This window comes from Odontomachus brunneus, unplaced genomic scaffold (assembly GCF_010583005.1).
Source record: "Odontomachus brunneus isolate Ranch 3 - 2012 unplaced genomic scaffold, Obru_v1 Obru_scaffold_024, whole genome shotgun sequence".
In the NCBI taxonomy this organism is placed as follows: domain Eukaryota; kingdom Metazoa; phylum Arthropoda; class Insecta; order Hymenoptera; family Formicidae; genus Odontomachus; species Odontomachus brunneus.
The window spans coordinates 721,055-748,246 of NW_022639474.1; the positions used below are offsets into that span (position 1 = coordinate 721,055).

At 39.8% G+C, this 27,192-nt stretch overlaps 3 protein-coding genes across 8 annotated transcripts in view; 2 read left to right on the forward strand and 1 right to left on the reverse strand.

Annotated features, from left to right (window-relative positions):
* Positions 1 to 3,623, reverse strand: part of LOC116842362 (atrial natriuretic peptide-converting enzyme) — a 28,606-nt gene extending 24,983 nt beyond the window's left edge. The window contains exon 1 of one of the 3 annotated variants that reach the window (XM_032811480.1): positions 3,219 to 3,623. The gene's annotated coding sequence lies outside the window, so the exon portion shown is untranslated. Of the gene's footprint in view, positions 1 to 1,908; positions 2,091 to 2,875; positions 2,893 to 3,218 lie in introns of those variants that run through there. The other 2 variants (XM_032811483.1, XM_032811482.1) reach the window with 2 other exon arrangements.
* Positions 3,624 to 4,865: 1,242 nt separating this feature from the next.
* On the forward strand, positions 4,866 to 7,194 carry LOC116842366 (39S ribosomal protein L1, mitochondrial). The gene is made up of 8 exons (XM_032811488.1): positions 4,866 to 5,022; positions 5,270 to 5,459; positions 5,631 to 5,847; positions 5,935 to 6,114; positions 6,236 to 6,350; positions 6,420 to 6,538; positions 6,673 to 6,770; positions 6,855 to 7,194. Exons 1-8 carry the CDS (start codon positions 5,004 to 5,006, stop codon positions 6,994 to 6,996), a joined length of 1,080 nt encoding a protein of 359 aa, XP_032667379.1. The 5' UTR covers positions 4,866 to 5,003; the 3' UTR covers positions 6,997 to 7,194.
* Positions 7,195 to 7,376: 182 nt separating this feature from the next.
* The window catches only part of LOC116842358 (cadherin-99C), a 157,605-nt gene continuing 137,789 nt past the window's right edge, over positions 7,377 to 27,192 (forward strand). Inside the window, exons 1-2 of one of the 4 annotated variants that reach the window (XM_032811462.1) lie at positions 7,377 to 8,264; positions 8,499 to 8,991. In XM_032811462.1, the coding sequence (XP_032667353.1) occupies positions 8,989 to 8,991 (3 nt within the window). In that variant the 5' untranslated portion in view covers positions 7,377 to 8,264; positions 8,499 to 8,988. Of the gene's footprint in view, positions 8,265 to 8,362; positions 8,992 to 27,192 lie in introns of those variants that run through there. The other 3 variants (XM_032811463.1, XM_032811465.1, XM_032811464.1) reach the window with 3 other exon arrangements.

Consider the following 27,192-nt stretch of genomic DNA (forward strand, 5'->3'; position numbering starts at 1 on the left):
GCAACTCCGATCACGTCTGTCGACCGTACTCGTCATCTTCTTCTTGCGTCTACCTTCATTTCCGCCGGCTCTCTTACCTCTATCTATTGTTCGATTCGATTCTATTTTGCTCAACTTCTCATCTACCTTTTCCTTAAACTCTTCTAGCAGCGCGCAGATATCTCGATTATATACCTCCAGCACATGTCATACTCTTCCAAAAGGAGGATATTTCGACAGAAGACCCTCCAGCTCGTTAGCCACAACGTTTCTTTGTGCAACCGTGCGTAAAGATCGAAATCACGTGTAAACCGTTACGTAGATCGCCCCGCACGTAATAAGTGCATCGGTGCGACATGCCGAAAGTGGCTTTTAATGGAACATGTTTGTTCAAACTGTGTCAATTCAATTTCTTGGTCTCGAGAAACGTATCTTCATAGTTTCGCGTTCAAATACGTCGGAATTCGTAGTGTAATTGCACCAACAAGACGTGTAAAACACAACGATCCTGCTACATTAATTATTAGTTATTTTTTAATCAACTACAATTATCCTTGCATCAACTATAATTATCCTTACATTTCTTTCGCGGAAGCGCGACTCTGTCGGCCTCGAATTTACCTGTTATAATTTCACAGCGCGTATAATTCCGCACGTTGTCGGACATAGTTGCGGAGCTGTACAATTATCAGTAATCGCGCGACGTGTATGAGTGACATTTATAATGTTCAATACGTCGACGGCGGCACGTCGTAACGGCAAATCTCGAACAGGTGTCCCGCCGAGACATTTAAAGAGACAACCACGCGCGATCTCGCGACAGGATCAGCTTTTAGAGCGGCCAAAGAGTTTACAGCAATTTACTCCCACGGTCTGTAGCCGGGCAGAGTACAATTGTTCTGGGGCGACGTTGTGGATGCACTTTCACGTCATTATCGCCGATGCCACGACACACATGTGCAGAAACGACGGTGTTTGAACGAGATACCGTTTCGAGCCTCTTAGCGGATCTACAACTAATTAATCCCAGAGTGTATTGTCGTTAATGAAGAACGTTCTGTCTTTGAATGCCGCTCGTTTTTATTCTTAATTTAATACAACAAATGGCTTGTGTCTCTTTTCTCTTCGTAGTGCATGCAAAATTAATCTATCGGTGTGAAGGAGGCAAAGACTTACTGAATTATTTCAATTACATTTCTTTCGGAACTCGTATTGTCTATTGTGTTTGTTTTTTTCTCGTGAAGAAGACGCTCGGATTCTCTCTTCAATAGAATTAAACACCGACTAGATTCGCTTTTTCGTTCATATTGTATCATTAATGCGTTGCTTTCTTAGGCTGTGTTCCAATATTCACTGCTAGCACTGAAAATCTACAGTTTATGTCACGTATGCTATAGATTTTCAGCGCTGTCACAAGATCTATTCTTTTTAGTTGAATTGGCTGAACTGATGCACTAAGTTAGAGCCAGACAAATATATTTTTTTTCACTCTAACTTATTGCCCCAGTCTGCACCAGTTCAGACAGTTCAGCTAAAAAGAACAGACCTACAGTAATTTTGAAACACAGTCTTAATAAAAACAAATTTAAAGAACTTGGAATTCTAAACAAGTGACAAGTGACTAAATCGCCTTGCTTGGAAAAAGTATGCCTTTGTCTCGATTGACAAAGGGATACTTTTCCGATATGTTGCATCACAAGTAATGACATTTGATTATGATAGGTTGCTGATATTTCAAGGGTAACAAGATAGTTTTGAAATCAACGTGATGAAAATGTACGTTTCTTGTTATAGATTGCACATCGACGCAGTGCTAAATTAATTCTACTGAAACGGACGTTTCGTAAATATCACGAGAAGCAAAAAGATATAATGGATAGTACGAGTTCTGAAAGAAGTAAATGAAATAATGTAATTCTCTGAACATACCTTCTGAAAAGTTATCACACGTTCATTACCACTTTTACACCAACAATGAAATCGATAACTCGTTTGTTTCGACCTGAAATATATGACTTGTTTTATTGGACACGAAATTTACAATGCGAGCACATTAACGTCGTGAAGATAACGTATCGATAGAGTCCGATACTTGATGTTTCTATGTCTTCTCGATTTCATGTTCAGAGATAACTGTTGACTGTTCTGACTCGATTGCGAAAGCAGTGTGTTCTCAGTGGAACGTAAATATAGAGGAGCGTGAGTAGTAACCGCGAACAGAAATCATGATGAATTTTATTTAGATGGAAATTGAACCATGAATATTATATTTTACCGTTGCAGAAATTTACTTCTCGAGAGAATACGCACATTTCAAAGGAATCTTCAAATAACCGACAGACATCCTCAATGAATTTCTAAGAGCGTTATATCTAAATATCGTAGTACAATTTCTTACATATTTTTATAAGCAATTAATTTACATGAATTTTAGTTCTGAATTATCATTCGTTAAGGCTACATGGATATTTTAATTAAAGTTAACCAAGAAGTGAAATTTATCAAAAACTTGAATCTTATCAAATCGACTACCAAGATCCAACCAACCGTGTCGTGTTTTAAAACAGGTTTTAGTTAAATTTCTCAGTTGAAATAAGGTTCTACATACGGTCGAGTGACCACACAGTTAAACTTTAATAGCACGTGTATATACATTTTTTGTATTGATTTATATAATTTCAAATTTTAAAATACATATTTTTGGCGATTCAACAGTTATTTTGTAATTATGTAAGTATTACTAACATTTTTTTATTAAATAGCTCTGTATCCACTCACATATATACTGTTACAAGTCACAAGAAAAAAAGGTCCGACAGATTATTTTGCGGAAAAGAAAGTTCAGAAAAAAATTATCTTTTGTAAAAGATAAATATGTCAATTTTCGGACACGTACCTAATCTTGGATATTCTTGTTTAGGTCTTTATAAATATATGAACTTTCAACATAGAATAAATGTATATATATTCTTTTTTATGTTGAAAGTTTGGATACTCGTGTTTATAAAACCGGAACAATGTTCAAGATTAGACACGTGCCCGAGTATTGACACTTTTACCTCAATTACAAATATTTTGACGGGACATCGGAAATTTGAAAAGGATACCCTGTCGAGGACCGCGGTTATTTTAAGTCACAAAAATACTCCGGCCGCAAAGAATGTGGAAGGACGAGTTTAAAGAGACTAAAAGGACGTAAAAGACAACGCGATAGCAAAGCATGTTATTTTCAGGCTTACCTGCGCGTCGAATCGGATCTTAATCCCCGGTAACCTCAGAAACCTCTTTGTGTTGTCGTACAGTCTTTATCTCTTCAAACCAAAAGACTTTTAGAAGTTCTTCCTCAGAACTGATTCACTTCAACAAAGAAATTGTACGTCTGTCGATCTCTCCTTGTCCTAAACAGCACACTTTCGAGTGTATAACACCCTGAACGACAGTTGCCCGGAAGCGGTACCCTTCCGGACGATTTTTAATGGACGTGTCTTCCGTACTCGAAGAAACGACGGGACTCCCCTCAACGCGGTTCTCCTTCCCCGTGTCGCATTAAGGAACAACCGTTAACGCGGGATACGAGGGCCTTCGAGAGACGCGTGCTGCACGCACGAATGTGCATCGCTCGAGAGTCGGTCGGCGATTAATGACCTGCCGGTGCCGTACGCGGCACCCTTCACCGAGCAGAAGAGAAGAGAAGAGGACGACGGGATGATGGTCCCGCGACAAATTATGCGTGTCGGTGTCCTGTAACGTCTTACCTCGACATGCAGAAGCAGCGTTCGCCGTGTTGGCAAGTGAAAGTCTTGCTGAAACTATTTTTCTCCTTTTTGTAGCATAAATATTAATGCTGAGACGAACAATCTCCGAGGTTCGTAGAATCACTTATTTAACAGCGTGCTGAAATTAATATTCATAAACGTTTTCACGTTTCATTGCTGTAGAATTGAGACAGAGATAAAAATAGAGGAAACAGGCAGATACATAGTATCGCTAAAGTATTTGAAATCTACGCAATTCGCAGAACTTTTATTCTAACCCAGACAGCACAATGTCCAAAAACAAGTATAATTATAAGACATCTTTAAGACAAGTTTATAAGATTATAAAGTTTATAATTGTCTTAAAAATGTCTTAAAGACGTCCTAAAGACGTCTTATGACTCGATTTTGGACATTCGTGCTGTCTGGGAAGATTCTTTTAATTTACAAAAGACATTTATTATATGAATTTATATTTAACGTCTTATCCAAATTCAATTAATTAAAAAATACTAATTTTCTTTCATTCAGTTCGTTACACGGTCAGATGGACTTTTATTTTTAAAAACATACAAGTTTAATCGTCGTTCAAATATAAGAAATGAATGTTTGTAATACGTTGAAACGTATATGTAAAGGCAAAACGATTTTCTTAATTTTAGTTAGATTATATCATTTTAAATAAAAGTCTGTCTTATTTATTGTGATATTACTTGAAAATATAGAGTACTTCTGACTTGCCGTTTAGTAGAACTATAACCTCGATTCATTAGTAGAAAGGACGGCAGTTTGTAGCGGTTCTGAATTATCCTTTGGAATAACAATTAATTGTTTAGACCCGTTGAACAGAACTTTCTTCTTAATATATCAGTGTATACAAAAGTGTATACAACTAACTACCAGCTCGTCCTATTTAGTGAATCGCGCAAAACTAGTTATGAATATGAATTCGAATTCGGCACTTTATAATTAGTTCCAAAATCTCCGCTAAGAGGCGCCACCATCTGGAACGAAAACGAAACGGGGCCGTAGTATGACTCAATGCCTGATCAGACGTTCTTGTATCTTCGAATACTATTTAATGGCAAGGCAAGAAACCATTTTATTTTAAAATAATATGACTCGACGAATTCGTTGAACTTTTATTTGTTATCTAAAAACGTCGAAAAAACAATTGAAACTTTTATAGAAAACGTAATCGAATATCGAGTTATCGATAGATCGTAGTTTATTCCTTTTTCCGACTGACTCCGACTCGCTCGATAAAATATGGCGGTAGCTACTGGAGGTATACATTTTATCTTAATTTTTTTAATATTTTGTTAATAATGTATGGCAAAACAATTACATTGAGGCTTTATAATTTTGTTAAACTTTATTAGCTAATAGATAACAATAAGATCTCCGTAATAAGAGTCTTTCCATATAAAAGCGATTTTTATGTACATAACCTCTCAAATTATAGTTGTTATCTGTTGGAGACTAAAAATGTTAAATTTTCTTTCAAGAATCTGAAGGCACATTGTCTTTTACAGGCTGGCTATTAAATAGTCTTTCCTCAACCTACAAGCATGTGACAAGCTACAATTTCCTCCCAATTGGTTTCTTACAAGCACGAAATTATGCTGCTAGAAAAGGTACCAGGGAAAAAGCTAGGAAGAAGAAAGTCAAAGTGGTCATTGAGAAAGTAGGCTTTATTCCACATAACTTGAGAGAAGCACGAGTGTAAGTACTTTATGTACATAATATTTCTGATTAATATGATTGTATCTTTTATCCTATGATTGTATATTTTATCCTATAACTTATATTCTTTTATCCTATAACTGTATATTCTTTTACATATTTTAGTTTACTATATACACATATCGTTTTCATTTTATATATTTCCAACAGTGCAGCTAAAAGAAAGAAGACCTTGGTCTTAAAGGATATTGCAGATGATGATAGTCAACAGACAGAACCAGTAGATAATATATGGATTATGAAAGAACATAAATGGAAAATCTATCCATTTGAAGAAGCGGTACAGACTCATCGTGAACTGCATCATCCCACTATATATAACTCACCAAATGCATTTATAAAAGCATTCGTAGAATTGGATATGCAGGTAGGAGGAGATATATGTATTCGAATTACTTGTTACATATACACGTTATGTATACGTTGTTACGTATATAAAATTGTGTATCTTTAGGGTGTGAAAAAAACGAAATTTGTTGATAATTTCACACAAATAGTGTGTATACCAAACAAATTCGAACATGGCCAAGTGAGAAAAATAGTGGCATTTTGCAAAAGTCCTGAAATGCAGGAGATTGCGAGAGATTCTGGCGCACACTTATACGGTGGGAAAAATTTAATAAAACAGGTTCAGGTATATAAGACAATATTATTGTTTTTATAAAATAATTATAATGTAACACATACATAATATGATTGTGTAAAGATTACATTTTTTCAGTAATTCATTGTTTATGGAATCTATATTATTCTAGCAAGGAGATGTTTCATTGAAAGAGTATGATATTATTGTATCAGAACCAAGTTTATTGCCTGATTTGTTGTTAATTAGGGGGATCTTAAAGAGAAAGTTTCCTAGCACTAAATTAGGTAAGTAAAAACATATAGGAATTTCGAATTTTATCTGTGATGCATATCATATGATTTATATTTTATTAGGTACTTTGGATACTGATATAAAGGCGGTCATAACGAAATTCTTAGACGGCGTGAGATATACAGGGAAACAACACGATCTGCTCAAATCTTATGGCACTGCCGATATTATATTCGGGACAGTAAGTTCTTTATGTCATGTTTTTTTCTAAACATACGAGTAACTTCATGCTATCTTAGATATGTCGTATTAACTACATCTATCTCGTCAATTAAACGACTTAAAATAATCATCAGTCAATTCATTGTGTTTCAGCTTGATATGGATGTACAAAAATTGGAAGAAAATTTCGCTGTCATTATCAATGACATTAATAGTCTAAAACCACGTCGACCGGGACCTTTCATTACAAGGTAATCTGGACATTCATACGTATTAAAGTGACGATCGCACTCTTAAGTGTTACATAATTATACATAGTTATTATACTTTAACAGAGTTCGTCTTGCGAGTCCACCTTTGCCGGAAATGTTCAAAGTTGAATTTGAACAATATCTAGCGAAAGATACTGTAGTCGCAAAAGAAGAAAAAGAAGAAACAGAAGATGGTACATCAGAAGCTGTCATTGCGTCTCATTAATTGCTCATAGAGACAACAATGAAATAAGAATTAGTTAAATATACACGTTAATAATAAGAACCTTTATTTTCTTTCTGTTATCGCTGACACGTACGATTTTTACAAAAAAAAAACATCTTGAAATTTCATGTACATTAATTGGTCTTCTTTCAGAAAGGCAATGCTTTTAAATTTGCAATAATAATTTTGTTAAATATAGATATAATAAATGTTGTAAATTTAATACAGCTGTTGCGATTCAAAACGCGATTCTGCTTTTCACGTTGGGCTTATATTAAATTACTTTCACGTGAACTATATATTGCTGTATTATTATCGGTAGCAGCGCCGCGTAGTCCGACCGTGATAGTCTTTTGTCAAAAGATGCGTTATTGTGCAGAACATAATCTTGTTAACGCCGATCACGCAATTTGAGAAGACAATGATTGTCTGCCGTTTATACGTTAATAAGTCACGGTAGTGTGATGATAGGAAGGGGGACAGAGACGGCACTGCAGATACTAGTGCCCTAGCCAAATGTATTTACTATCGATAAATATCGCGAAATAATCATTTATGCATTTATTGTACGCGTAAGGATTTCGTGCGCGCGCGATAAAATCATTTATTGATATTTTATTAGCCCACAGTCTTCGCTGTGAGATTTAATAAGGTCAACACGAACCTTGTTCGTACATGTAAACATTTCTGTAAATATCGAGCGACGATTGACTGTGATTCAAGATAAATTCTTAGTTTTTGTTGTGTCAACGAATTTTATAATAGAAGCATGTGTTTACATTAGAAAATGTATAAATTTGTATTTGACGCGTAGAGCGTTTAATAGAATCCTCAGTGAATGCATCTAAAGTTTGAAGTGTTGCGCGTATGAATCCTCGCGACTCAAATGTGACGTACATGTAAATGCGAGGATTTTATAGAGATGTTCGCAAAGATGTTCGCTGTAATCTAGAGTTATCTATTATACCTAGCAAAATTCTACAAAAATACGCTATTGATCGATTATAAATTTCGAATATTTTGTATAAAGTCAGATATTAACGCGGGAGAAGAGCTAACGAGGAGCTAACGAACGGAAATTACGAATTCTATATGACGAAGATATTCGCAGAGGCGAGTACGGCGAGGACCTATTGCCGCACACTTTCACACAACGCACGAGATCATCCAGTTCGAGCGGCGCGTAGAGCCGTCTCTGCGGGAAACCGCGGGAAGCGCTCGTACGACGAAAGGAGCGAAGGAGGTCGAAGAAGGAAAAGGAGAAGGAGGTGAGGGCAAGTGAAGCGAAGGAAATGAGAATGGAGAACGGTGAGCGGCCGTGGTGGTGCGGCACCGACCTGGTGGAGGGGCGACGGCTCACCTACCTGCCGGTCGTGGGCTCAGTCGGTGTGTCCGCCAAGTTGAAAATCCGTCGCTTCTCTTGCCCTTCTTACGCCGCGTAACTGTATACAAGCCGGCTACGCGCCGTTCTCGCGTGCGATCCACATATCTTTTTATTTCAGTGTAAGAACAAACGCGCGGTCTCTCCCGCATAAGACCTCCTGTGCCGGGGGATGGTGTCCTGCCGGCCGGTTCACCGAACTCTCCGGTACCCGATGTCGGTGGTCACGCGGCGATCCTTCGGATAGTCCTCGTCAGCCGTGAAGCCGGGAAATCCGGCAAAGATACCGGGAGATACTGTGCGCGCGAGGTACTGTGTCCGCGTGTGTGCACAAGTGCACGCATTTACGTACACACGCGTGCTCGTCGGCGCATTTTCGCGTTTGTGTGTATGTGTGTTTACGTATGGTGATCCGTGCTGACTGTGCAGGGTGCAACGACTCGGCGAGAAAGAGAGAACGAACGAGAGACAGCAGATTTCAAGCCGCAAGTTTTCCTCTCGTCGGCCCCGCTGCTCCGATTGCCATCGCCGGCTGCCTCTTCGTAGACATGTCCCTGCTGGACGTCCAATTGCGGCATTAGGTGACATATAGGCGCACACGTGCACCAGCCATGGTAAGTCCGCACATGTCTCCTTGGCTCAGAGCGCGCGCTCGCCAAAGCGCATGAACATACCTGCCGACTCTCGTCCACCGCCCTCCAAGAGATCTGAAAAGATCTAAAAGGGACGGTCCGAGAGCGATGGAGCACACACCTTTTTTTATGTAATTCTTAGTGCAAACGATGTCTAGTGAGAGATTTTTTTTTCCTGAGAAATTCTCCTGTTAGATATTCGCTACGTTTCAAATTTTTTTGAACATGCTTTTTCTTCCGAACTTCCTGTTTCTTTTTCTTTATCTCTTTCTGTTAACTTTGAACCTTTAGTTAGAAAAAAATAATAAGTAAAAAAGCAGAAAGAGCACATTGTAGATGAAGCTTTATCGAACAAAAAGAATACGCGCAAAAGAGTATACCTCAATAGCTTCAAATATGTTCGCAACTATAAGATTTTTTTTAACGCGACATATGCTATCACTTTTTCACACTTACATTAAGAAAATATACTTCAAAATTTATTTGCATGCGCGAGATATAAAGTTCATTTTTTAAAAATAGAAATAAATTTTATTTCGTGGAAATAAACTTTATTTACTAAGAAGAAAATATTTGAAAATCATTTGTGTGTTTCTGTAAAATAAATTATATTTCACAGAAACAAACTTTATATTTCGCAAAATTAAACTTTATATCCCACAAGTAATTTCCAAATGTTTTTTTCTCAGTGTGCCACTGAACTCTATTCAGCGATCGAATCATTCCTTGATTGTTTTTCAGATAGCATGAGAACGTCTCCCAATTATTCCGGATATATCCAGGGCGTGTTCTAGGGAATATCCTAAGACGCCTTGAGCGTATCCGGAATAATCTTAAGAGGCATTGTGCTGATTTCTTAACATATCATGTATGAAAGACTAAGGGAAAAATCGGGAAATTCCCATGCATTACGGATAAAGTTAATTGCGGCGCACACGCAACACGCAACTTATAAAGTCGACCTGATATCTGGTCGAAGACACGATCGGTAACGTGTTATTACGGGGGATACGGTAAACGCTAAAGCGTAACTCTCATTTCTCACGAGTTTTACCGATCCTCCGAGCAATTGTGAAAAGCATCATGCAAAATCGTATTCCCCGTGCATCGAAATTATGCGCGCGGTTGCTCTCACGTGCGTGGAGCTTAAAAGGGCGTCTTATAAAGGTCGACGTGACGAGATACGGTAAGCGCGCGAGAGAGCGGGCTCTGATATCTTCATTTCGCTTACGCGAACTGCGAGAGAGGAAGCTCGCAAGGCGAATACTGTCGGATTGGTATGCACTGTCCGCAATTTGCACGAGTGTCGTTGTTATTATGGTATGCACGCGAACACGCATGACACCATCGACACATTCGTGAATATCTTCCGTTGATGATAATCGCTGACTATCCACTTTCGACCGCGACGTCCAGAAGATTCGCAGGAGGTAAACACCGCCCGCCCGCGGCGGATACCTCAACGATGAGAAAGTGTTTATGTAAGCGTCGGGGTTGACAAATCGTCTGGAAAATATCTATTGTTCGACTTTTACCGCGTGTGTGTTGTTATCAATCGTGACTGGCGAGAAACGTCAATTTGAATCACGTTAGTGTTGCACTTTAGCGTTCCGGCAGCTGTGTTGCACAATCGTGACAGCTAATGGTGGTATAGTTCGTTAGTATCAGTTCTAAAACAATCAGAATTATTAATAGTAAGATAAAGGTGTCATAACCTCTGGATACTAATAACATTGATATCTAATTCCGGCCGTATTTACCGTTTTGGTCTTTAAATACGAATATTTAAACTTTCAACATAGAGAGAATATTTATACATATATTGAATGTACACATATATTCTACATATATTTTATATATTGAAAGTTTGAACATTCATATTTATAAATTAAACAATAAGAACGTCCGGGGTTAGGTACACTTAGAAGAAATACCTCGAAACTTATTTGTGGAGTATAAAATTTATTTCTGCAAATAAACTCTTTATATCTCATAAATAACTTTTTATGTATTTTTTCCCGATATGACAGTCTTATTAGTGTCCAAATATTGGTTCTTATACCTTAAAAGAATTGATCTAATATTTTTAGATTAATAATTTCGAGAAGGGTCCTCGGTTGATATGTCCTCGCGTAAATTTGTTATATACTCTTCTTCTTTTTGTTATGATTAAGAGCTATTGCTCCATAAGTTGCTGCTAACAATTGTTTATATCCGTTTATACTAATGTCGAGCAATGTTATTTTCACAACAGAAGTTAAGCTCGATTTTTCGAATACTTTCTAGTGTGTTCCGCTATCGTCATACAGTTTTTAGAGTCCCCTAAATGGGACCATTGTTCCCGTTTATTTTCAGGCAAACGTTGATTATCATTTTTATACTCGCGACTCTATGATCGAGATTCTGTTACAAATCAGGTGAACAACCGCGCACTTTATGAGAATTGCCGGTTACGAATGCAATCGTGATCTACATTCTCAGCGTGTCGTGTCGCATTCAATATACTTTATCCGCTACGCGGATCTCTCAAACGCTGTTCGCGATGTTGTTATGGTTTTCTTACTAGCAATTTTAATATATATCGAGCCGTATCGACCGGCGAACGGACATATATTCCGGGTTATTATCCATCGGCAGGCGTTTTATTAACACACGGCGAAATTACGGTTTTGCGTACGCGCGTGCCCAGCGCGGGCCAGTCATGCGTGCCAGATCGCCGCAAAACCCAGCTCCAGAAGCGAATGCAAATCATACCTGTCGGGAGCTACGTGTCTCTCTGTGCTTCCCGCCGACATTTTCCTATCTTCCGTCGGCGCACCACGACAGTGGTATCCTAATTGCATATCCTAGCGCGGCTTCGCGGCGCCGACACGACGGGACCTGCGTGCAATGACATGAGCTTGTCTCTCTCTCTCTTTCACTCTCTCTCCCTCTCTTTCTGTTTATCTCTCTCTCTCTCTCTCTCTCTCTCTCTCTCTCTCTCTCTCTCTCTCTCTTTTTTTTTCTGCTCGTTTTCACGCTCGCTTAGCGGAAAATTGCAAATCGCCGAGATTCGCGACACCGCGAGTTTCCTCAGCGAACTTCCGTGACCTCTGCGCACGCCGTGAGATCGGACGCGGGCAAGTGGCGTTTCTGATGTGGACCAACCATCAGGTCGGTTGATTCGCGCCAGGAAACTCGGCGAGACAGATACGCCTTGACGTAACCGGATCGCGCAATCACGCCTCACCATGCCTCGACCTGTCTCTCGTGCTTTTTCTTTTTCTTCTTCTCTTTCCCCTCTGGACGCTTCGATTCTTGGCGCGCGTTTGGCCGAGTTGCGAGATCGATCCAGTTTCACGTCGGCTTGAAAAACACCGAAAGCCTTTTACCCCCTGGCGTACGCGAGAGCGAGCCGCTCGTTCGTTCGTTCGCTTGCTGGCGAACGTACCGTTCTCCGCGACTTGATAACCGGACACCTCGATAAGATATCACGTGCTGCATTTTTCTATCGATCGTAGACTACAGCGTGTTTGTATTTCATGGTGGAAAAACTTGGCTCGTGATTTTTTGCTACCTGAAAACCGGACGAGAAGTCGATTGTCGAGGACAAAATGATTCCTTCAGGCGATTTCTATTCAGTCGATCGTTCTTATTTCAGTCGAGTTTTAAAGTGGTTAAAGAACCTGATTTACAATGTGCTTTTTGCTTCCTGTTTCTTAATCTCTATCTTTTTCTGACTTAAGCTTTGAGTCAGAAAGAGATAAAGAGAAAGAAACGAGAAGCAAGAAGCACATTGTAGGTCAAGCTTAAATGTTCAGACAAATATTTTCGATCGTGATATTTTCGATTGAGGTATCGTTTCTTCTTATGGAGTCTTATCTGATTTCCATGGTTCTAAATAGAAATATATCAGTTTTTTTTTAAATAATGGTTATTTTCAATTATTAGCTTATATATTTTCTTGATAATAGTCTTATAAAATAATACGAAACATTCTGAAATTATACTGGATGTACTCAGGATCTTAAACCACTCCCAGGACGTCTTGCATACATTCAGGATGTCTCGTGTTGTCTCAGAATATACTTAATCCAAATTTGAGCTTATTATCACGTACTCGAAGGAAGGATTTATTCTCTTGACAAGATTATAAAACTTTATGGAAGAAAAAGTTGATTCGACTCTATGTGGTAAAAAAACCGAATTTTTCTTTTAATTTAATATTCTTCATTGTGAAATATTGAACTTATTAAAATTCAAAGTATGTTTGAAAGCTTGAAATTAAAGTAGATTTGACGCTTATCTAATGAACTTACACCTTATTGGTACATCGTTAGATTATACTCAGCAAACACAATTGGATATTATAATATTAGTTATCTCTAGTGGATTATTTCGATAAAACTGGATATTGGAATTTTCGAAGAATCCATTATCTCGTGACAATAGGTCTTCGTACACGCACATCAAAAGATAATATTTTATTTCCCTTTGTAAGATTAACGATGGTTCCTCGTGCACAGAGCGGTTGAATATATGTCGCAGAAATATATCTCTTCATCGTCTTTCTCTCCCGCAGAATGGGGGAATTATTAAGGCAGTAGTAACCTCGGGTTATTAGTGACTTGTTGCAAAATGCCAACGTGACATTCACGCGGTGATCAGCGAAGGAAAGTCAGAACAGGCAAGTAAAGACGCGAGACAAAGAGAGAAAGAAAGAGAGAGAGAGAAAGGGAGAGAAAAAGAGAGAGAGAGAAAGAGAGATACTGGGAGGGGAGGAGCAGGTATATCAGCTAAGGAAAAATGACGGATACGAAGCGGTTATGTGCCAGTCGACCGGTTCTTCTTGTTACTCACTTCCTTCGCGAGACATATACTGGGTGACGATGACAACGCGTCCGCTGCATTAATGCGCCGAACTGCATCCCGTCTGCAGGAGAAACGATTCTCCCTTAAACTCTAATGAAAGAGACTGGGCTGGCGAATGGGAAATCGTGCGCGTAATCACAGGTGTTTAATCAGATTACAGGCATTAATTCGACTGGAATAATTTTCTTCAATTGCACGCAGCAAGTAATTGCTGCGTGCAATTGAAGAAAATTATTCAAGTAAAAAATCAGACCCGGGAGAAAAGAATAAAAGTTAAAAGAAATAATTTGAAGAATAAGAATAATAGAAGAAGAAGCAGTAATATTTGTTATGTAACTACGAGGAGGTAAAAATACGAATTGAAAAAAGTTCGAGAGCCTTTCAGCTAAATTCCAGGTGACGTCTCGACATCTCTCAGATGCGGGATTAAGAGTATTAATTCGGTCGTAATGACGCACTTAGACAACCGATTATTACTATTACTGTCTGTCCGCAAATATCGCAGCGTGATAGCGCAAACAGGAAGCTTGTGTAATGAGTGTTAGATAAGTGTTAAATATTCCCCATCAGCGCGCGCGCGCGCGATCCTTTATAAAGTCCTTTAAAGCAGTGACGCGGTCATCGCTTATGAAATTCTCCATGGGGCGCATCGATGACTGAACTCTGATAGACGCAACGATCGAATCGCGCCGTTAACGACACCACGATGAAATGACGATTCGTTAATCGCAGAGCAACGATAAGAATTGAAACTCAATCCGTGGCCGTTATTAAAGTGCAGCATCGTGTATCGAGACGTGCTGGCATTTGGCAAACTTCCTACGAATGTGCCATGGTCGCGACGAAGACGGGACAATCTCGCCTAATTCATTAATGAGACTCAGCAGCGTGCGAAGAATTAACGCACGTAACGAGATAGAGATCCGCTCTAAGGACCCGCTCCATCCGGTCTGCTCTCTTTCCCTCGGGAGGATGTGCAACCGTAACAAAGGGCGGATTCTCATGGCGCTCGCGAGTACGGCGCTTAGAGCGCACGGTCTTTTTTTTCCCACGTGCTGATGCGGCTTTCGCGTGGAAGGAAATATCGCGACAACGTCCAGCAAAACGCAGACGTGGCGTTGTCTTAAACGCTCCTTTCCCGCTTCCTGATCCGCGCGACAGCATTCGCGGTCAACCTAACCTAACGCCGACTGGCCAGCGTGTGTCCACTCTCTTAAAGTGAATTAGTAAAACATATTTCTGATCGAATCAGCGAAAAGAATATTTCATCGATGATTAGTGAACGCATTTGCTGATTTCCAGTGGAAACACCACTGGATGGAAACACCGCCACTTTATTATTTCGTTTTATATCTCATTGATTTTGACCAGTGAGATTTCACTGCAAAATCTGTAGTATACAAGTGTGTTAGATGTTGTGTGAAACCCAGTTTTCTACGTTCATGGTGATGAAATTAATGGCTTCTACGCCGTTTGCCTGCAAACTGCATTAATGATAGTATACTGAGAAAAAAATGCTTGATATTTGTAACTATAATTATATAGAAAAATAATTGTTATAATTTATAGTAAAGAAACCATAGTTTTAGTAAATTCTACTAATTTCAGTGATAATAATCCTAAATGCATATTACCACTACTATTTTTGTGTTGGAATAATAAAAAAATATGGTTGGGGCCGAGAACAAGTACAATTTTAGATCGCCTATCATTTTTCTCTTAGTGCAACAGCAACTGCTATTCACTGATCTCTTCGGTGAGATTTTTACTGATTGCATATTTATAATTGAACTGCCAGGTATAATAGGTACAGCATTTCAGTGAAGGATATGTTCTTAATTATACTTTAGAGAGTAATATATATGGGTCGTCCAAATCGACACAAGAGACACTGTGCATTTTTGTCTATCGCGAAATATTTTTTATGACACCTCGAAAAGAAAATATAACATTGACAATCGTGCAGATCATGATAAATGAACCGGCGAAGGTACGTGAGTGGAGATGATTTCCAATAAATGCGCGGTGAGAAACTCGGATCGGAGCGTGCTCTTGCTTCTCCACTTGACCCAATATCTCCCTCATCGCGGAGAAGAGAATTACTTTCTTGAGAGCGAGATAAGATCCGTTACCGTACATTTCTTTCGGAGCGGCCGCGATACGTCGAGGGTGTCAAAGTCTCACGGGTCATTGTGATCGAGAAGTGCGGCACGATTTTCACCGGGACACGCGTCAGAGAGCGAATGCGAAAACGCGGCTGGATCTGTTACACGTCACCGTTGCGCAATCTTCGCGAGCTTCACGCTTGGCGCGAGATCTGCGATCTCGGTGTTTCAAGGAATCGTAATTACACGCTTCTCCCGCTCATTCGTCCCCAGCAGATGATTCAAGTACACGCCATCGGTCGCGTCACGCGTCCCGCGAAATTCCCGCGGCGGGGGAAGCGCGAGCGATCGATATATCGATGTCTCGAGATTTCTCCCGGATGGAGATTTCTACCGCGCCGATGGACATCGCAAGAGTCCCGGCTAGTCACTGATAAATTCGAATAAATCGCAGCCCGAGGCTTGCGTTTCATTTACCTCGCGCGCGCGATCGCCTTCACATTGCGTCTCGCCGTCTCATTAGCGCTAATTAGGCGCAGGCAAACGATAAGCCTACTTAGACGTTGTCGCAGCACTCATTTACGCGCTGATATCTCGTTGATCGTAGTTTTAATTATTTTGCATCTGCTTTTCCTTATGTGTGACAATCTTCACATAGTTCTTAATATGGTTTACGACGACAAGATTGCTCTTGTTTCGTAGCTTGGGAGGAAATTCTGCGACTCAGAACTTCTCATAATTTAGGAAAGACTGAGTTTGCAACGTGGAAGCTTAACGTTGCGAAATCTTATCTTTTTTATATGGAATTAAACGCGTTAGTTAGGAATTGAATTCTTCAAAAATTTTATTCTCCTGCAATTCCTCAATCATACACTGAAGAAGAAAGAATATTTGAAAGATTCAGTGGCTAGTAATAACATATTTATAATACAAGTAAAGATGTTATTAGTGCTAATCGAATTAATAATTTTTTTTTCTTCGACATTTTTTCCCCGAATGTACACCTTTTTTCCTCGTCATTAACTATGAATGTAGATACAGTCGAGATTCTTGTGTTAAGAGCATTCGTACAATTCTTCACGAATATTCTTTGTGTTGCATGTTAGAATCGAATTCTTACCTTCCTCTAACGGATAAACCGAAATCCTTCTTTTCGTCTCTTCGAAAAGCGGTAGAAGAAGTCCTCTTACTCGAATTTTTGCGCCGTTCGATCTATGCATATAATATCGCGACACCGGGTATTAACGCGCCTCTTTCTCGGGTCGGCTTAAGCGGGCTAACACGAACGAATGTACAGTTATACGAATCGCCGAAGCCGGAGGAGGGACGCGTCGTGTAAAAAGGAGGCCACTGGCGACCCGACCGTCACCGTTACATCGGCGCCCACGGCGAGGCACCTCGGCTCACCTCGATTTACAACTAGTTTCTCGTAGCTTCAGCACCACGTGTACCGTCCCGTCGCGCACCGCGTTTCGACGCCACGCTTGACCTTTGCACCCACCTGTTCAGGTTTGCGCAGCTGGCCGCGACACTTGGTGCAACACCTTGTGTAGCGAGCGCGCGACGAGCGAGGTTCGAATTAGGGCGCCAGGAGAAGAAGCGCCGTTGCCGGATGTTTGATAATCTATTGAGAACATGTCCGCAGTTACATATCCGCAACAGTCGATTCGTTTGTGATAAAACAACTGGATTAACTTGTACAGAGATATGTCGGCAAAGAGACTGTGATATTTTTTACTTTAGATTGGTTTGGGAATCGCGCTCTATGATTTTCTTTCATTCCAAATATATCGAAATATGAAACGTATATATTGCAATTCTTTTACCGTCCATCATATATCGTTCTCGCGAAATTTTTAAGCTGCATTGAGAGAAAAAGTATCTAAGAAATATAAAAAGATATTTATTCGTCAGGAATGCTAATAACATATTTATTCTGTGTATGTGTATCTCTCTCTCTTTCTCTTTCTTTCTTACGCTTTCTTTTTTACGCTTTCTTTCTTACTCTTTCTTTCTTAATATAAAATATTTTTCAAGTAAGGAAATTGTCCTGAAATCTTTTCATAAAAACAATTGTTTATTCTATTTGAATAAAGGAATTTAGATTTAAGTAAATATGTCATTAATATTCACAAAACAATTTTTTTAATTTTTAGGTGTTTTTTCTCTCTCTCACACATGCACACAGTGTGTGTGTGCTCAGATAAGATAAGATTCCAATTGAATTGCAATTCACGTGGAGATCACATTTATGACTTGCGATCAATTTAAATACTATTTGACACGCTGTCACTTCACATTTTATATTCGGCTTGCTAATCATCGAAGTTAAATAAACAACCTCGGTGATCTTTATACAAGTATGTGCGGATTTGCGCGTTTTAATATCATATATAAGCCGAAAGGAAATTTTTGTCCTACTTTTGACCAAAACTTTGTAATACCTGAAGGATCAGTGTATGTCTAACACAATGAAAACTAACGTCCTATTTTAGCACCTCTAAATGACAGAAAGCACATAAAATTCCATTTATAGTTCCCAAAGAGGATCTGTTAGTTAAAATTAGTGGGTCAAAAAGAACCAAGAGAAGTCGATACAGGTTTCAGAGTATCAAAGTAGATATCAAAGGGAATATTGAGGCCGGCAGTGGGACTAAAATTTCGACGCGGGAATGCACAAAGTTAAAAATATGTTTTTCTGTATTCACCGGGAGCAACTGTACAGCCAACGGGAACTGACAATCTCGCGAAAGGATCGAAATTACTACGGAAATCGATGCGGCACGGCATGAAATGATTTGCCGCACGATACAGAAAATTGCACCGGCAAGTCGAACGAGCCGCACGCGAGTCGCTCGCTCGTTATCACGACCCTGTCATCGATACGATTTTCACCAGACACGAAGATTCGAGGAATAGGAAAGAGGAAGCGCGGTTAACTTTCTTGTATCCTCCGGTAGTTCGCGTTTACCTGTTTGCTTTCTAACGCTCGCACGTTCCCCGCGGAAGGATCGCCGCGTGCATTGAAATGAAAAGGAATGTCCCCTTGCGTCTCTTAATGGCATCGTGTCAAGCAATCTCTCCCGTCATCTTTTTCCACAAAACGTTCATCTGATATCAGCAATTTTCTATTTCTGTTCAACAAGAATGATTCGATTTTCACAGTTTTTCTCGCTCCTTTCTTCAATATTCTGTTTGAGAGCGATTCTGCAAATTCAACGATTCTTCTCACCGTTTTCTTACTCCCCCTTCTCTCTCCCCCTCTCCGCGGGTCTTATCTTCCGAGTTCGTGCACAACTTCGGCGTGCGATTAATGCATAGGTGTATACAGGAAGGAGGAAGTTAAACTGAAGTAGCGCTAATGTACCTCGCGATCACTAAGTATCTCTGAAATTAAGCTTACGCGAATTATTTTCGCCTATTACCGTCGGGTCTAATAGTCACTTTAACTGCGTGTGTTCCCGCGATTCCCACTCGCTTCTGCCAAAGCGGCAGAATGCCGCACATCTCAAGAGGATGATCAATCTTCCGCGGTTAGTCTCAAAATCTGCATCCTCGCAAACTCGAGGCATCACACATGAAAATTCAAGTAACCAATTACTCCGCATACCAAACTGATTAAGGATGAAGCAAATCTTCGCCGCGATTTTTAGAGTCACTTTATCTTGAATTTTCTAAACAACAGTTTATTCAAGTTCATCTCCCTCTATACAAATGATCGATATTAAACATTTTGTCACCATTTTGTTATTCGTGTGTCTCACGATGATTCTGTGCGATGCTATATTTGTAACTCTGAGACTCGTCTTCCTTTCTCCTGCCGGTCGCCTTGAAACGAGACGAATGCATTCGCGTTGAGGGAGTCAGCGCAACCGAGAACTTTGTAAGAAAAGAGGACCGTGGAGATTCAGCATCGGGAAGTTCCTCACATGTCGACACGGAAAACGTGACGACATCCCTTTGGAGGCTGACTTGCGTATATGGCGACCGGTTTAGGGGAGAGAGCCACGTCGTGCTCACCTCGGCGTCGTTGCACCCTGCGGCGAGGTGGTATTTGTTAACGTGGAATTCGTGTTCGTTCCCGCGCGTGTTGTCCGATCGTGCGCTCCTCACGTGCTGCCGTCTTACAGTTAGAACGGTTTTCGCAGGTCAACATTTCCGCGCGCGCTTGCACGTAACTCTTACCTGAGCTATGTCAAGGCTCCAATGGGATTCCTTGTGAAATTTCGATGCGCTCGCGGTAGCAGTAGAGGGATTTTCTAATAACGACGGTAACAATGGTCGGCGCAATCAGCGATAATGGCCCCGTCATTAGCGGGATTTGATGGAGCTTAATCGTGAAGAAACCACGCGCGTTTCTGCCCGGGAAAGTCGCCACTTCATGCTCGATTTCTTCGGCGAGTACATTTCTTTGATAGCAGAGTATCTGACTTCACTCTGTACAACTGTATTCGCTTTGTACTTTCGAATGAAAGTATAAGTTTTTACACACAGCCTCTGTAGAGACCTTTCAGCTTACTTGCACGAGAGGACAGTTGCAATTGCAGCAGCGATAAAAATCAGTAATCCCGCAAACTAAAGGGTCTGTTAGATGTGCAATCGAAAGAAAAAAATAAAAGTGAGCAAGACTGCATATCTCCTAACACGCAGACGTGGTAGTATGTAGTAGGACGTGCGACCAAATTAATTCTCGCTAATGCAGCTTGTGAATAGAGAGGCGTACAAGGCAGGTGTTTTGATAACTCCGAGTTTACATGACTTTACACGCCCTTTTTAAGAGCGGATTTTTCAGGTCCGCTCGCGGGGAACATCAATCCGTGTGCCTCCTGTGCGCATTAGCGTGTGCTAATGTCGGTGATTAGGAAGTTGCGCCGTAGCTGCTCGTCGCGGTCATAAATCAACGTTATAAATCCATAGTTAAAGAGTGACTGCGCTGAATGCGCGTACATCCGCGTCGCGTGTATCTATCATTCGTTCGTGTTTGTCGCATTAATTATCCTTTTGGAATTGCGTGGTTGTCGCGTCGCAGGGCGGCGGTTTCTCGCGCGGGGAACGCGCGAGTATGACGATATCGTGTAATACAACATTGCACTTTAGAACAGAACTTAAGTAAAGATACTTAGCCATGCTTTTCACGTAGGCAAACTTGAAATTCGCGATATCCTGCTAAACTGGACTCCGCTATCTACCAGTTGAGTCAAGTTTTACTAATTACGTGCGAGCAATGATCAAGTAAATGTCAACATCTTAATACCTGAGTCTCAGTTATCAAACTGATCAATCCCACTTTTTATTTCTTTTCAATTTCACACAGAGAAAAAATATCTAAAATATAAAAAATATCTATTCGGTGGGCATTAGATATAAATAAGCAATATATTTGCTTATTTATATCTATAAAGTAGAATGTCTGTCTGCATGTCCCTTATAAACTCTTAAACCATTTAACTTAACCAGATTTTGCATAGTTATTCTCTAGAACCCTGTGGAAAATTTAGGCTACATGAAATCCGGATATCTCACTCCCTCCCCTTGATTACATTCTCTTAATACTTTGTGATAACCCAGGCAACGTCGAATAATTTTAGTAAAAGAATATATATACGTATATATTGAATAGATATATGTGTATTCTACGTTTAAATATTTTTGTTTCGATAATAATTCAGACATTATTATCCTCCCTTAATTTAATAATCGCAGCAATAACCGCGGCTGGCTTTCATCTGTCGCGTCTTTCTCTCTCACTTGATTAAATATTCATATTTAAAGACAATAAGAATGTCTAGAGAGTTAAGTACTAATGTTATTAGTGTTTAGGCATTGATACTTTTGCTTTAGATGGTCATCGACCAAGTGAGGTGAGAGAGTTCTCGAGATTCAAATCTCAAAGTCGTACTATTGAAGGAGCAAATATCATCTCGTTCTCTAGTCCTCACAACTTTGTTTTCTCGGGATGATTTTCGTGAGCGTTTCCTTCCTTCTTCGAGCATTTCTAGAATAGCGCGATTCTACCGAGGGACTCTTTCAAGATAGTCTTCGAGTTATGTGCATACACAACGTTCGAGATTACGCTTGACATTAGTACGCGGGACGCGATCTCATGTTTATATTTCCGGACTGTCAATTCGTAGCCGGGCGACGTAGCCGAGTTGGTAAGAACGCTTGAAGGACACTGCGTCAACGGCAGAAGAAGACTTATTCCCGACGGAGGCGCGTCTCCAGACGTTGGAAGAGAGTTTTCCAGGGCGAGTTACCAGTTTAACCTTCTATATAAAGGCGTGCCGCTTTTAACCGCGCTGCCGGTTACTAGTTGCGCGTGCTCGCGCACGGCGACTACGAGCAGGTCGTAGAGCAGGTAGCCAGGTGCACGATACGACGAGGGATAAGAAGGAAGAGTGTGTATGTGGCAGAGTTTCTTGGTAGGACATGGGGGAGAGTAGGAATGCGTAGTCGTGAACAACGAAATTTCTGTGCTGGAAACGGGCGTGGGTCGACAATTGGGCGCCGTGCAGGTAACATCAGGTCGACTCCACATGCTGAAGGCAGGTGCACTGACTTATGCGATGTGCCCGTCGTCGCTGGGTGTCGTCGTGTCTAGGTGTCAGGCATATCGGTCTAAGAAAAGAAAAATCTCAAAGCACCGGAGATCTTCCTTTCGAACAAAACGCTTGGAAAATCGCACGTATTCGCTTTCTTCAAAATCACGATTCATTATGGCTCGATGTCGCCTTCAATTTCGGCTTACGACCGAGGAGAGGAGCTTTCTCCGATCATGCAGAATATTATTTCTCCCCGCGCCATGCACGCGGTCCGTCGTGAATCGAACAGTCGTTTAATTTTAATACATAAATCTTAGCAGTATTTTACTGCGATTCATAAATGTCCTGAAGACTTGTCGACAAGGATGCGCGCGCGCGTCTGGGAGACGTTTTATTTCTTTTCGTACGGCCGTCTTGCTTGTTGCCCTGATTGTCTGAATAAATTCTTCAGACAGAACAAAATTCCTCTAAGAATGTAGTGTTTAGAATATTTTTATATTTTGGTTTTAGGAGAATTCTCATGTATAAGAGAGGATATCCTTTAAGATCATACTACTGTGTCCAAAAAGTAAGACCAATTTAAAATTTTTTTTTAAATCTTTATTTATTATTCCAAATCTATTTCGTCACCTTCAAAGTAATCCCCCTCAGACACAATACACTTATGCCAACGTTTTTTCCAACCCTACGGAAACCATATTACGTGATGCATATAAACCCACACTGCAGTGATAGATATAAACCCACCATCTCACACTGCATTGGTTCTTCGAGACCATTTCGCTAAAAATTCGACCCATAACGTTCCACAACCACCATATTCACCTGATTTAACATCGTGTGACTTCTGGCTATTCCCTAAACTCAAAAGACCACTCCGGGGACACCGTTTTGACTCGATTGAAGAGATACAAGCTGAATCGAAGAAAGCTTTGAAGGCCATTCCGGAAATCGACTTTAACAACTGTTTCGAGGGTTGGAAAAAACGTTGGCATAAGTGTATTGTGTCTGAAGGGGATTACTTTGAAGGCGACGAAATAGATTTGGAATAATAAATAAAGATTTAAAAAAAAATTTAAATTGGTCTTACTTTTTGGGCACAGTAGCATTTCTTTAGGTGATTGAAGGTTGCGTCGCAAAAATACGCCAATGAAATAGTCACATCGAGTTTGGCTGCAATACCAAAGTTGAAGTGTCCGATTCGTGTGAACACGCTGTACACACCTGGCGAGAAAATTCCCCGCCGTTACTCCCGTACTCGGCACGATCAGCGCGTCCACCTCTGTACGAGATCGCGATGCTCTCCTTACCGCTTCTCACGGCCGAACCCAATGTGTTCCCGCCGAGGAGGAGAAACTGCGATGCGTAGTTTCGATTATTCTCGGCGCGGTGAGCGGGTGCGTATCCTGGACGCACTTGTCGACGGCTCCGTGTTATTCTCGGAGCCGTTCAAGCATTCGCGAAGGCCCCGCGCGCGTATCGTAATTGCGAAGCTGCACGCTCCGAAAGGAAGATGGAAACGTTGTTGCACGCCGACCTAACGATCCGATGCCTGCTCGCGAGCGTGCCTGTAATTAGCGTCTCGATTAGCCGGCTATGTGTGTCGGAATCGGTGCTTCGACGCAACCAAGGCAGACCTTGCAGCAGGTAGTCCGAAAATAAGTCGAACTCGTCTTGCTCGTACAGACCGCCGTAACACTTTCGATGGAATCTGTAATTTCCAATTCTCTCTCATATGTACCGAGAGAGAAAAAGTATCAAAGAAAGAAGAAACATTTATTTATGCGCGGATACCGGTGACATATTTACTTAAATATAAATTCTTTTGTTTAAATAGAAGAAATAATTGCTTTTTCGTGATAACTTGAGGTTTTAAGAGAATGTGTATTTTTTTGTTTGAAAAATATTTTACATTGGCATAAGTTGTTTTTCTTTTTTTAATAGAATATAATTACAACTAGTCCATATGGACCAACGAGCAATTCAACGTCTTATATAAAGTAGGTTTGAACTAAGTTTTCCTTAGTAATAATGCCACTCAGTTTGCAAAGCATCTTGGAGCACAGAGATCCTCTTTTAGACAATAGTTCAAACTAGGCTTAAGGATTCCGCTCTCTTGAGTCTTCTTATAATTCCTTCATCAAGTAGTCGGGATGCTTCAACATTTACATGGTTCTAAGACTTTTTCTTCTGCCTTCGCCTTTGTGTTACTTCAATGACCATTTCCACTGTCAGATCTCTGTGTAAGCCTTTATTTCTTATATACTAGGTTGCGTTAATAATATTCCTTAGCACTTTGTATTAAAATATCAGTAAATATATTATTAATACTCATCAAATAAATACTTTCAATTTCTTAGATATTTTTTCTCTCGGTCGAATAAAATCATGTTAGTGTATTGATTAATGGGAAAGATCTATCTCGTATCTCTGAAAATGGCTTAATTCTATATCTGAATCCTCGTGTGTATTAATATTTTCGGGACAGATTTCTGAGCTAATGAGAAAAATCAATTCATCCTGTCGAAATATCCAGATGAATCATTTCATCGTAATTTTTTATTGCAATTCAAGCATTATACAATGATATAAAAGCAATACTACAATTGTTTCTGTTTAGACTTGGCTGCACTTTGAATTTCGTTTCACTGTCGCATGTTCTCCGAGCAATCTGCAACGATCTTGCTAATTAAGGTATCTTGGCAAACAGCGCAATGCCTCTCATATTATTGCGATCGCATAAACGAGATCACTGTCGACACGTTCGTTAGCACTTTGATGCGCTGCATATACTACCTGTTCTATTACGTTGCTTTGATTGTCGTACGATATTTATTACGCTGACGTTTGTACTGTAGACGTGAGTTCCTTAGCATGCGTCAGCCAGCTGTGAGCACCGTGGCCTTGGGAAAAAAGAAAGAAGAAGAATTACGAAACTACAGAAGTGGAAAACTAATCGGAGGTGTATGGTTTTTCTTCCAAGCGCCGGGCGCAGTTGGCGCGCCTTTTATCTCTACGCGTATATCGCCTTTCATAGACCGTGCGCGAAAGCATGTTTCAGTATGCAGGTGCTCGGCCGGGCACGTAGATGCTGCATATATACGCGTTTGACAAGGCATGACGCGAGACACCGCGTAACTTCTAATTTTATCACCGTGTTTTGTCGTATCAAAGAGGCGACAGCGTCTTGGAATTAGAACAGCCGATCTGTCGCGCGTACTGTTGCACATGCAGAGAAGTGCTGCAATTGTTCGTGGCAGAAGTTCAATTGCGTTAGATCGCGCGACATACCTGCGTCGTCTTCTATCTCATATACCAAAATGTCTCGTTAGATCTACTCGTATATACAACATATTTCCAAAAACCATTCAGCATTTATATGGTAAATACCATACTGAATAAAAAAATCTTGTGAACATAGGTCGAAAGCTCAACTATTTGAGATATAAACATTATTGTATGTTAGCATCATGAATGACTTACTGGCTTTACAGAAGATATTTCACATGTCCTCCTTCCATTTCCATACATGTTTGACATCTTCTTTTTACAGAGTCGCGAACTCTTGAAAATTCCAGGTCTCTGTCGAATTATTTCACAAGCATGCTGGATTCGATCACGTTTCCAACAATCACCAGTTGATGACACCTGATTGATTGTCAATGAAATCTTCTGTTATGAAGTATGTACGGAAATTGAATGAGGACATACAGAACGCGGTTTATAAATATTGAGGCTAACATAGCATACGACAGATATAAATCTAAGTTATTCATGATGTTAACATACAAAAATGTTTATATCTCAGAAACGGTTGAGCTTTACTCGGTATGGTGTGTACTATCTATCATATAAATGCTGAATGGTTTTTTGGAAACCCTGAAAAATCTAAAAAAAATATAAGTTTTACAGAAAAATGTTTCAAATAAAAATTGTAGGATTTAAAAAGGCCTATTCTTATCAGTTTGACCCTGGCTGGCGTCGTTAAGGTGAAGTCAAAGTCACCTTGAATTTTTTAAATGGAACACCCTATATTATTACATATTCTTATAGCTTATCTCGAGAGCTTTCCAAAACACTATAATAAAATATTTTTTCGTTAAGAATTTTTCGAGTAATAACACTTGAAATTTCCAGCACTTTGACATAGAATACAAAATATCTCGTAAAATATTCATCTTTCGGTTATCTTGTCTTTTTTGCACAGAATAATGAGACAAATTAATTGGCTTAAAAAAAGCACAAAAAGTTTTTTATATTTATTATATAAAAAATTTTTTGTTTTTTATTTAAGCCAATTAATTTGTCTCATTATTCTGTACAAAAAAGCATTAAGGCAAGATAATCGAAAGATGAATATTTTACGAGATATTTTGTATTCTATGTCAAAGTGCTGGAAATTTCAAGTGTTATTACTCGAAAAGTTCTTAACGAAAAAATATTTTATTATAGTGTTTTGGAAAACTCTCGAGATAAGCTATAAGAATATATAATAATATATAGGATGTTCCATTTAAAAAATTCAAAGTGACTTTGACTTCACCTTAATGACGCCAGGGTCAAACTGATGAGACTATTGAATAGACCTTTTTAAATCCTACAACTTTTATTTGAAACATTTTTCTGTAAAGCTTATATTTTTTTAGATTTTTCAGGGTTTCCATACTTTTTCCTCACCCTGTATA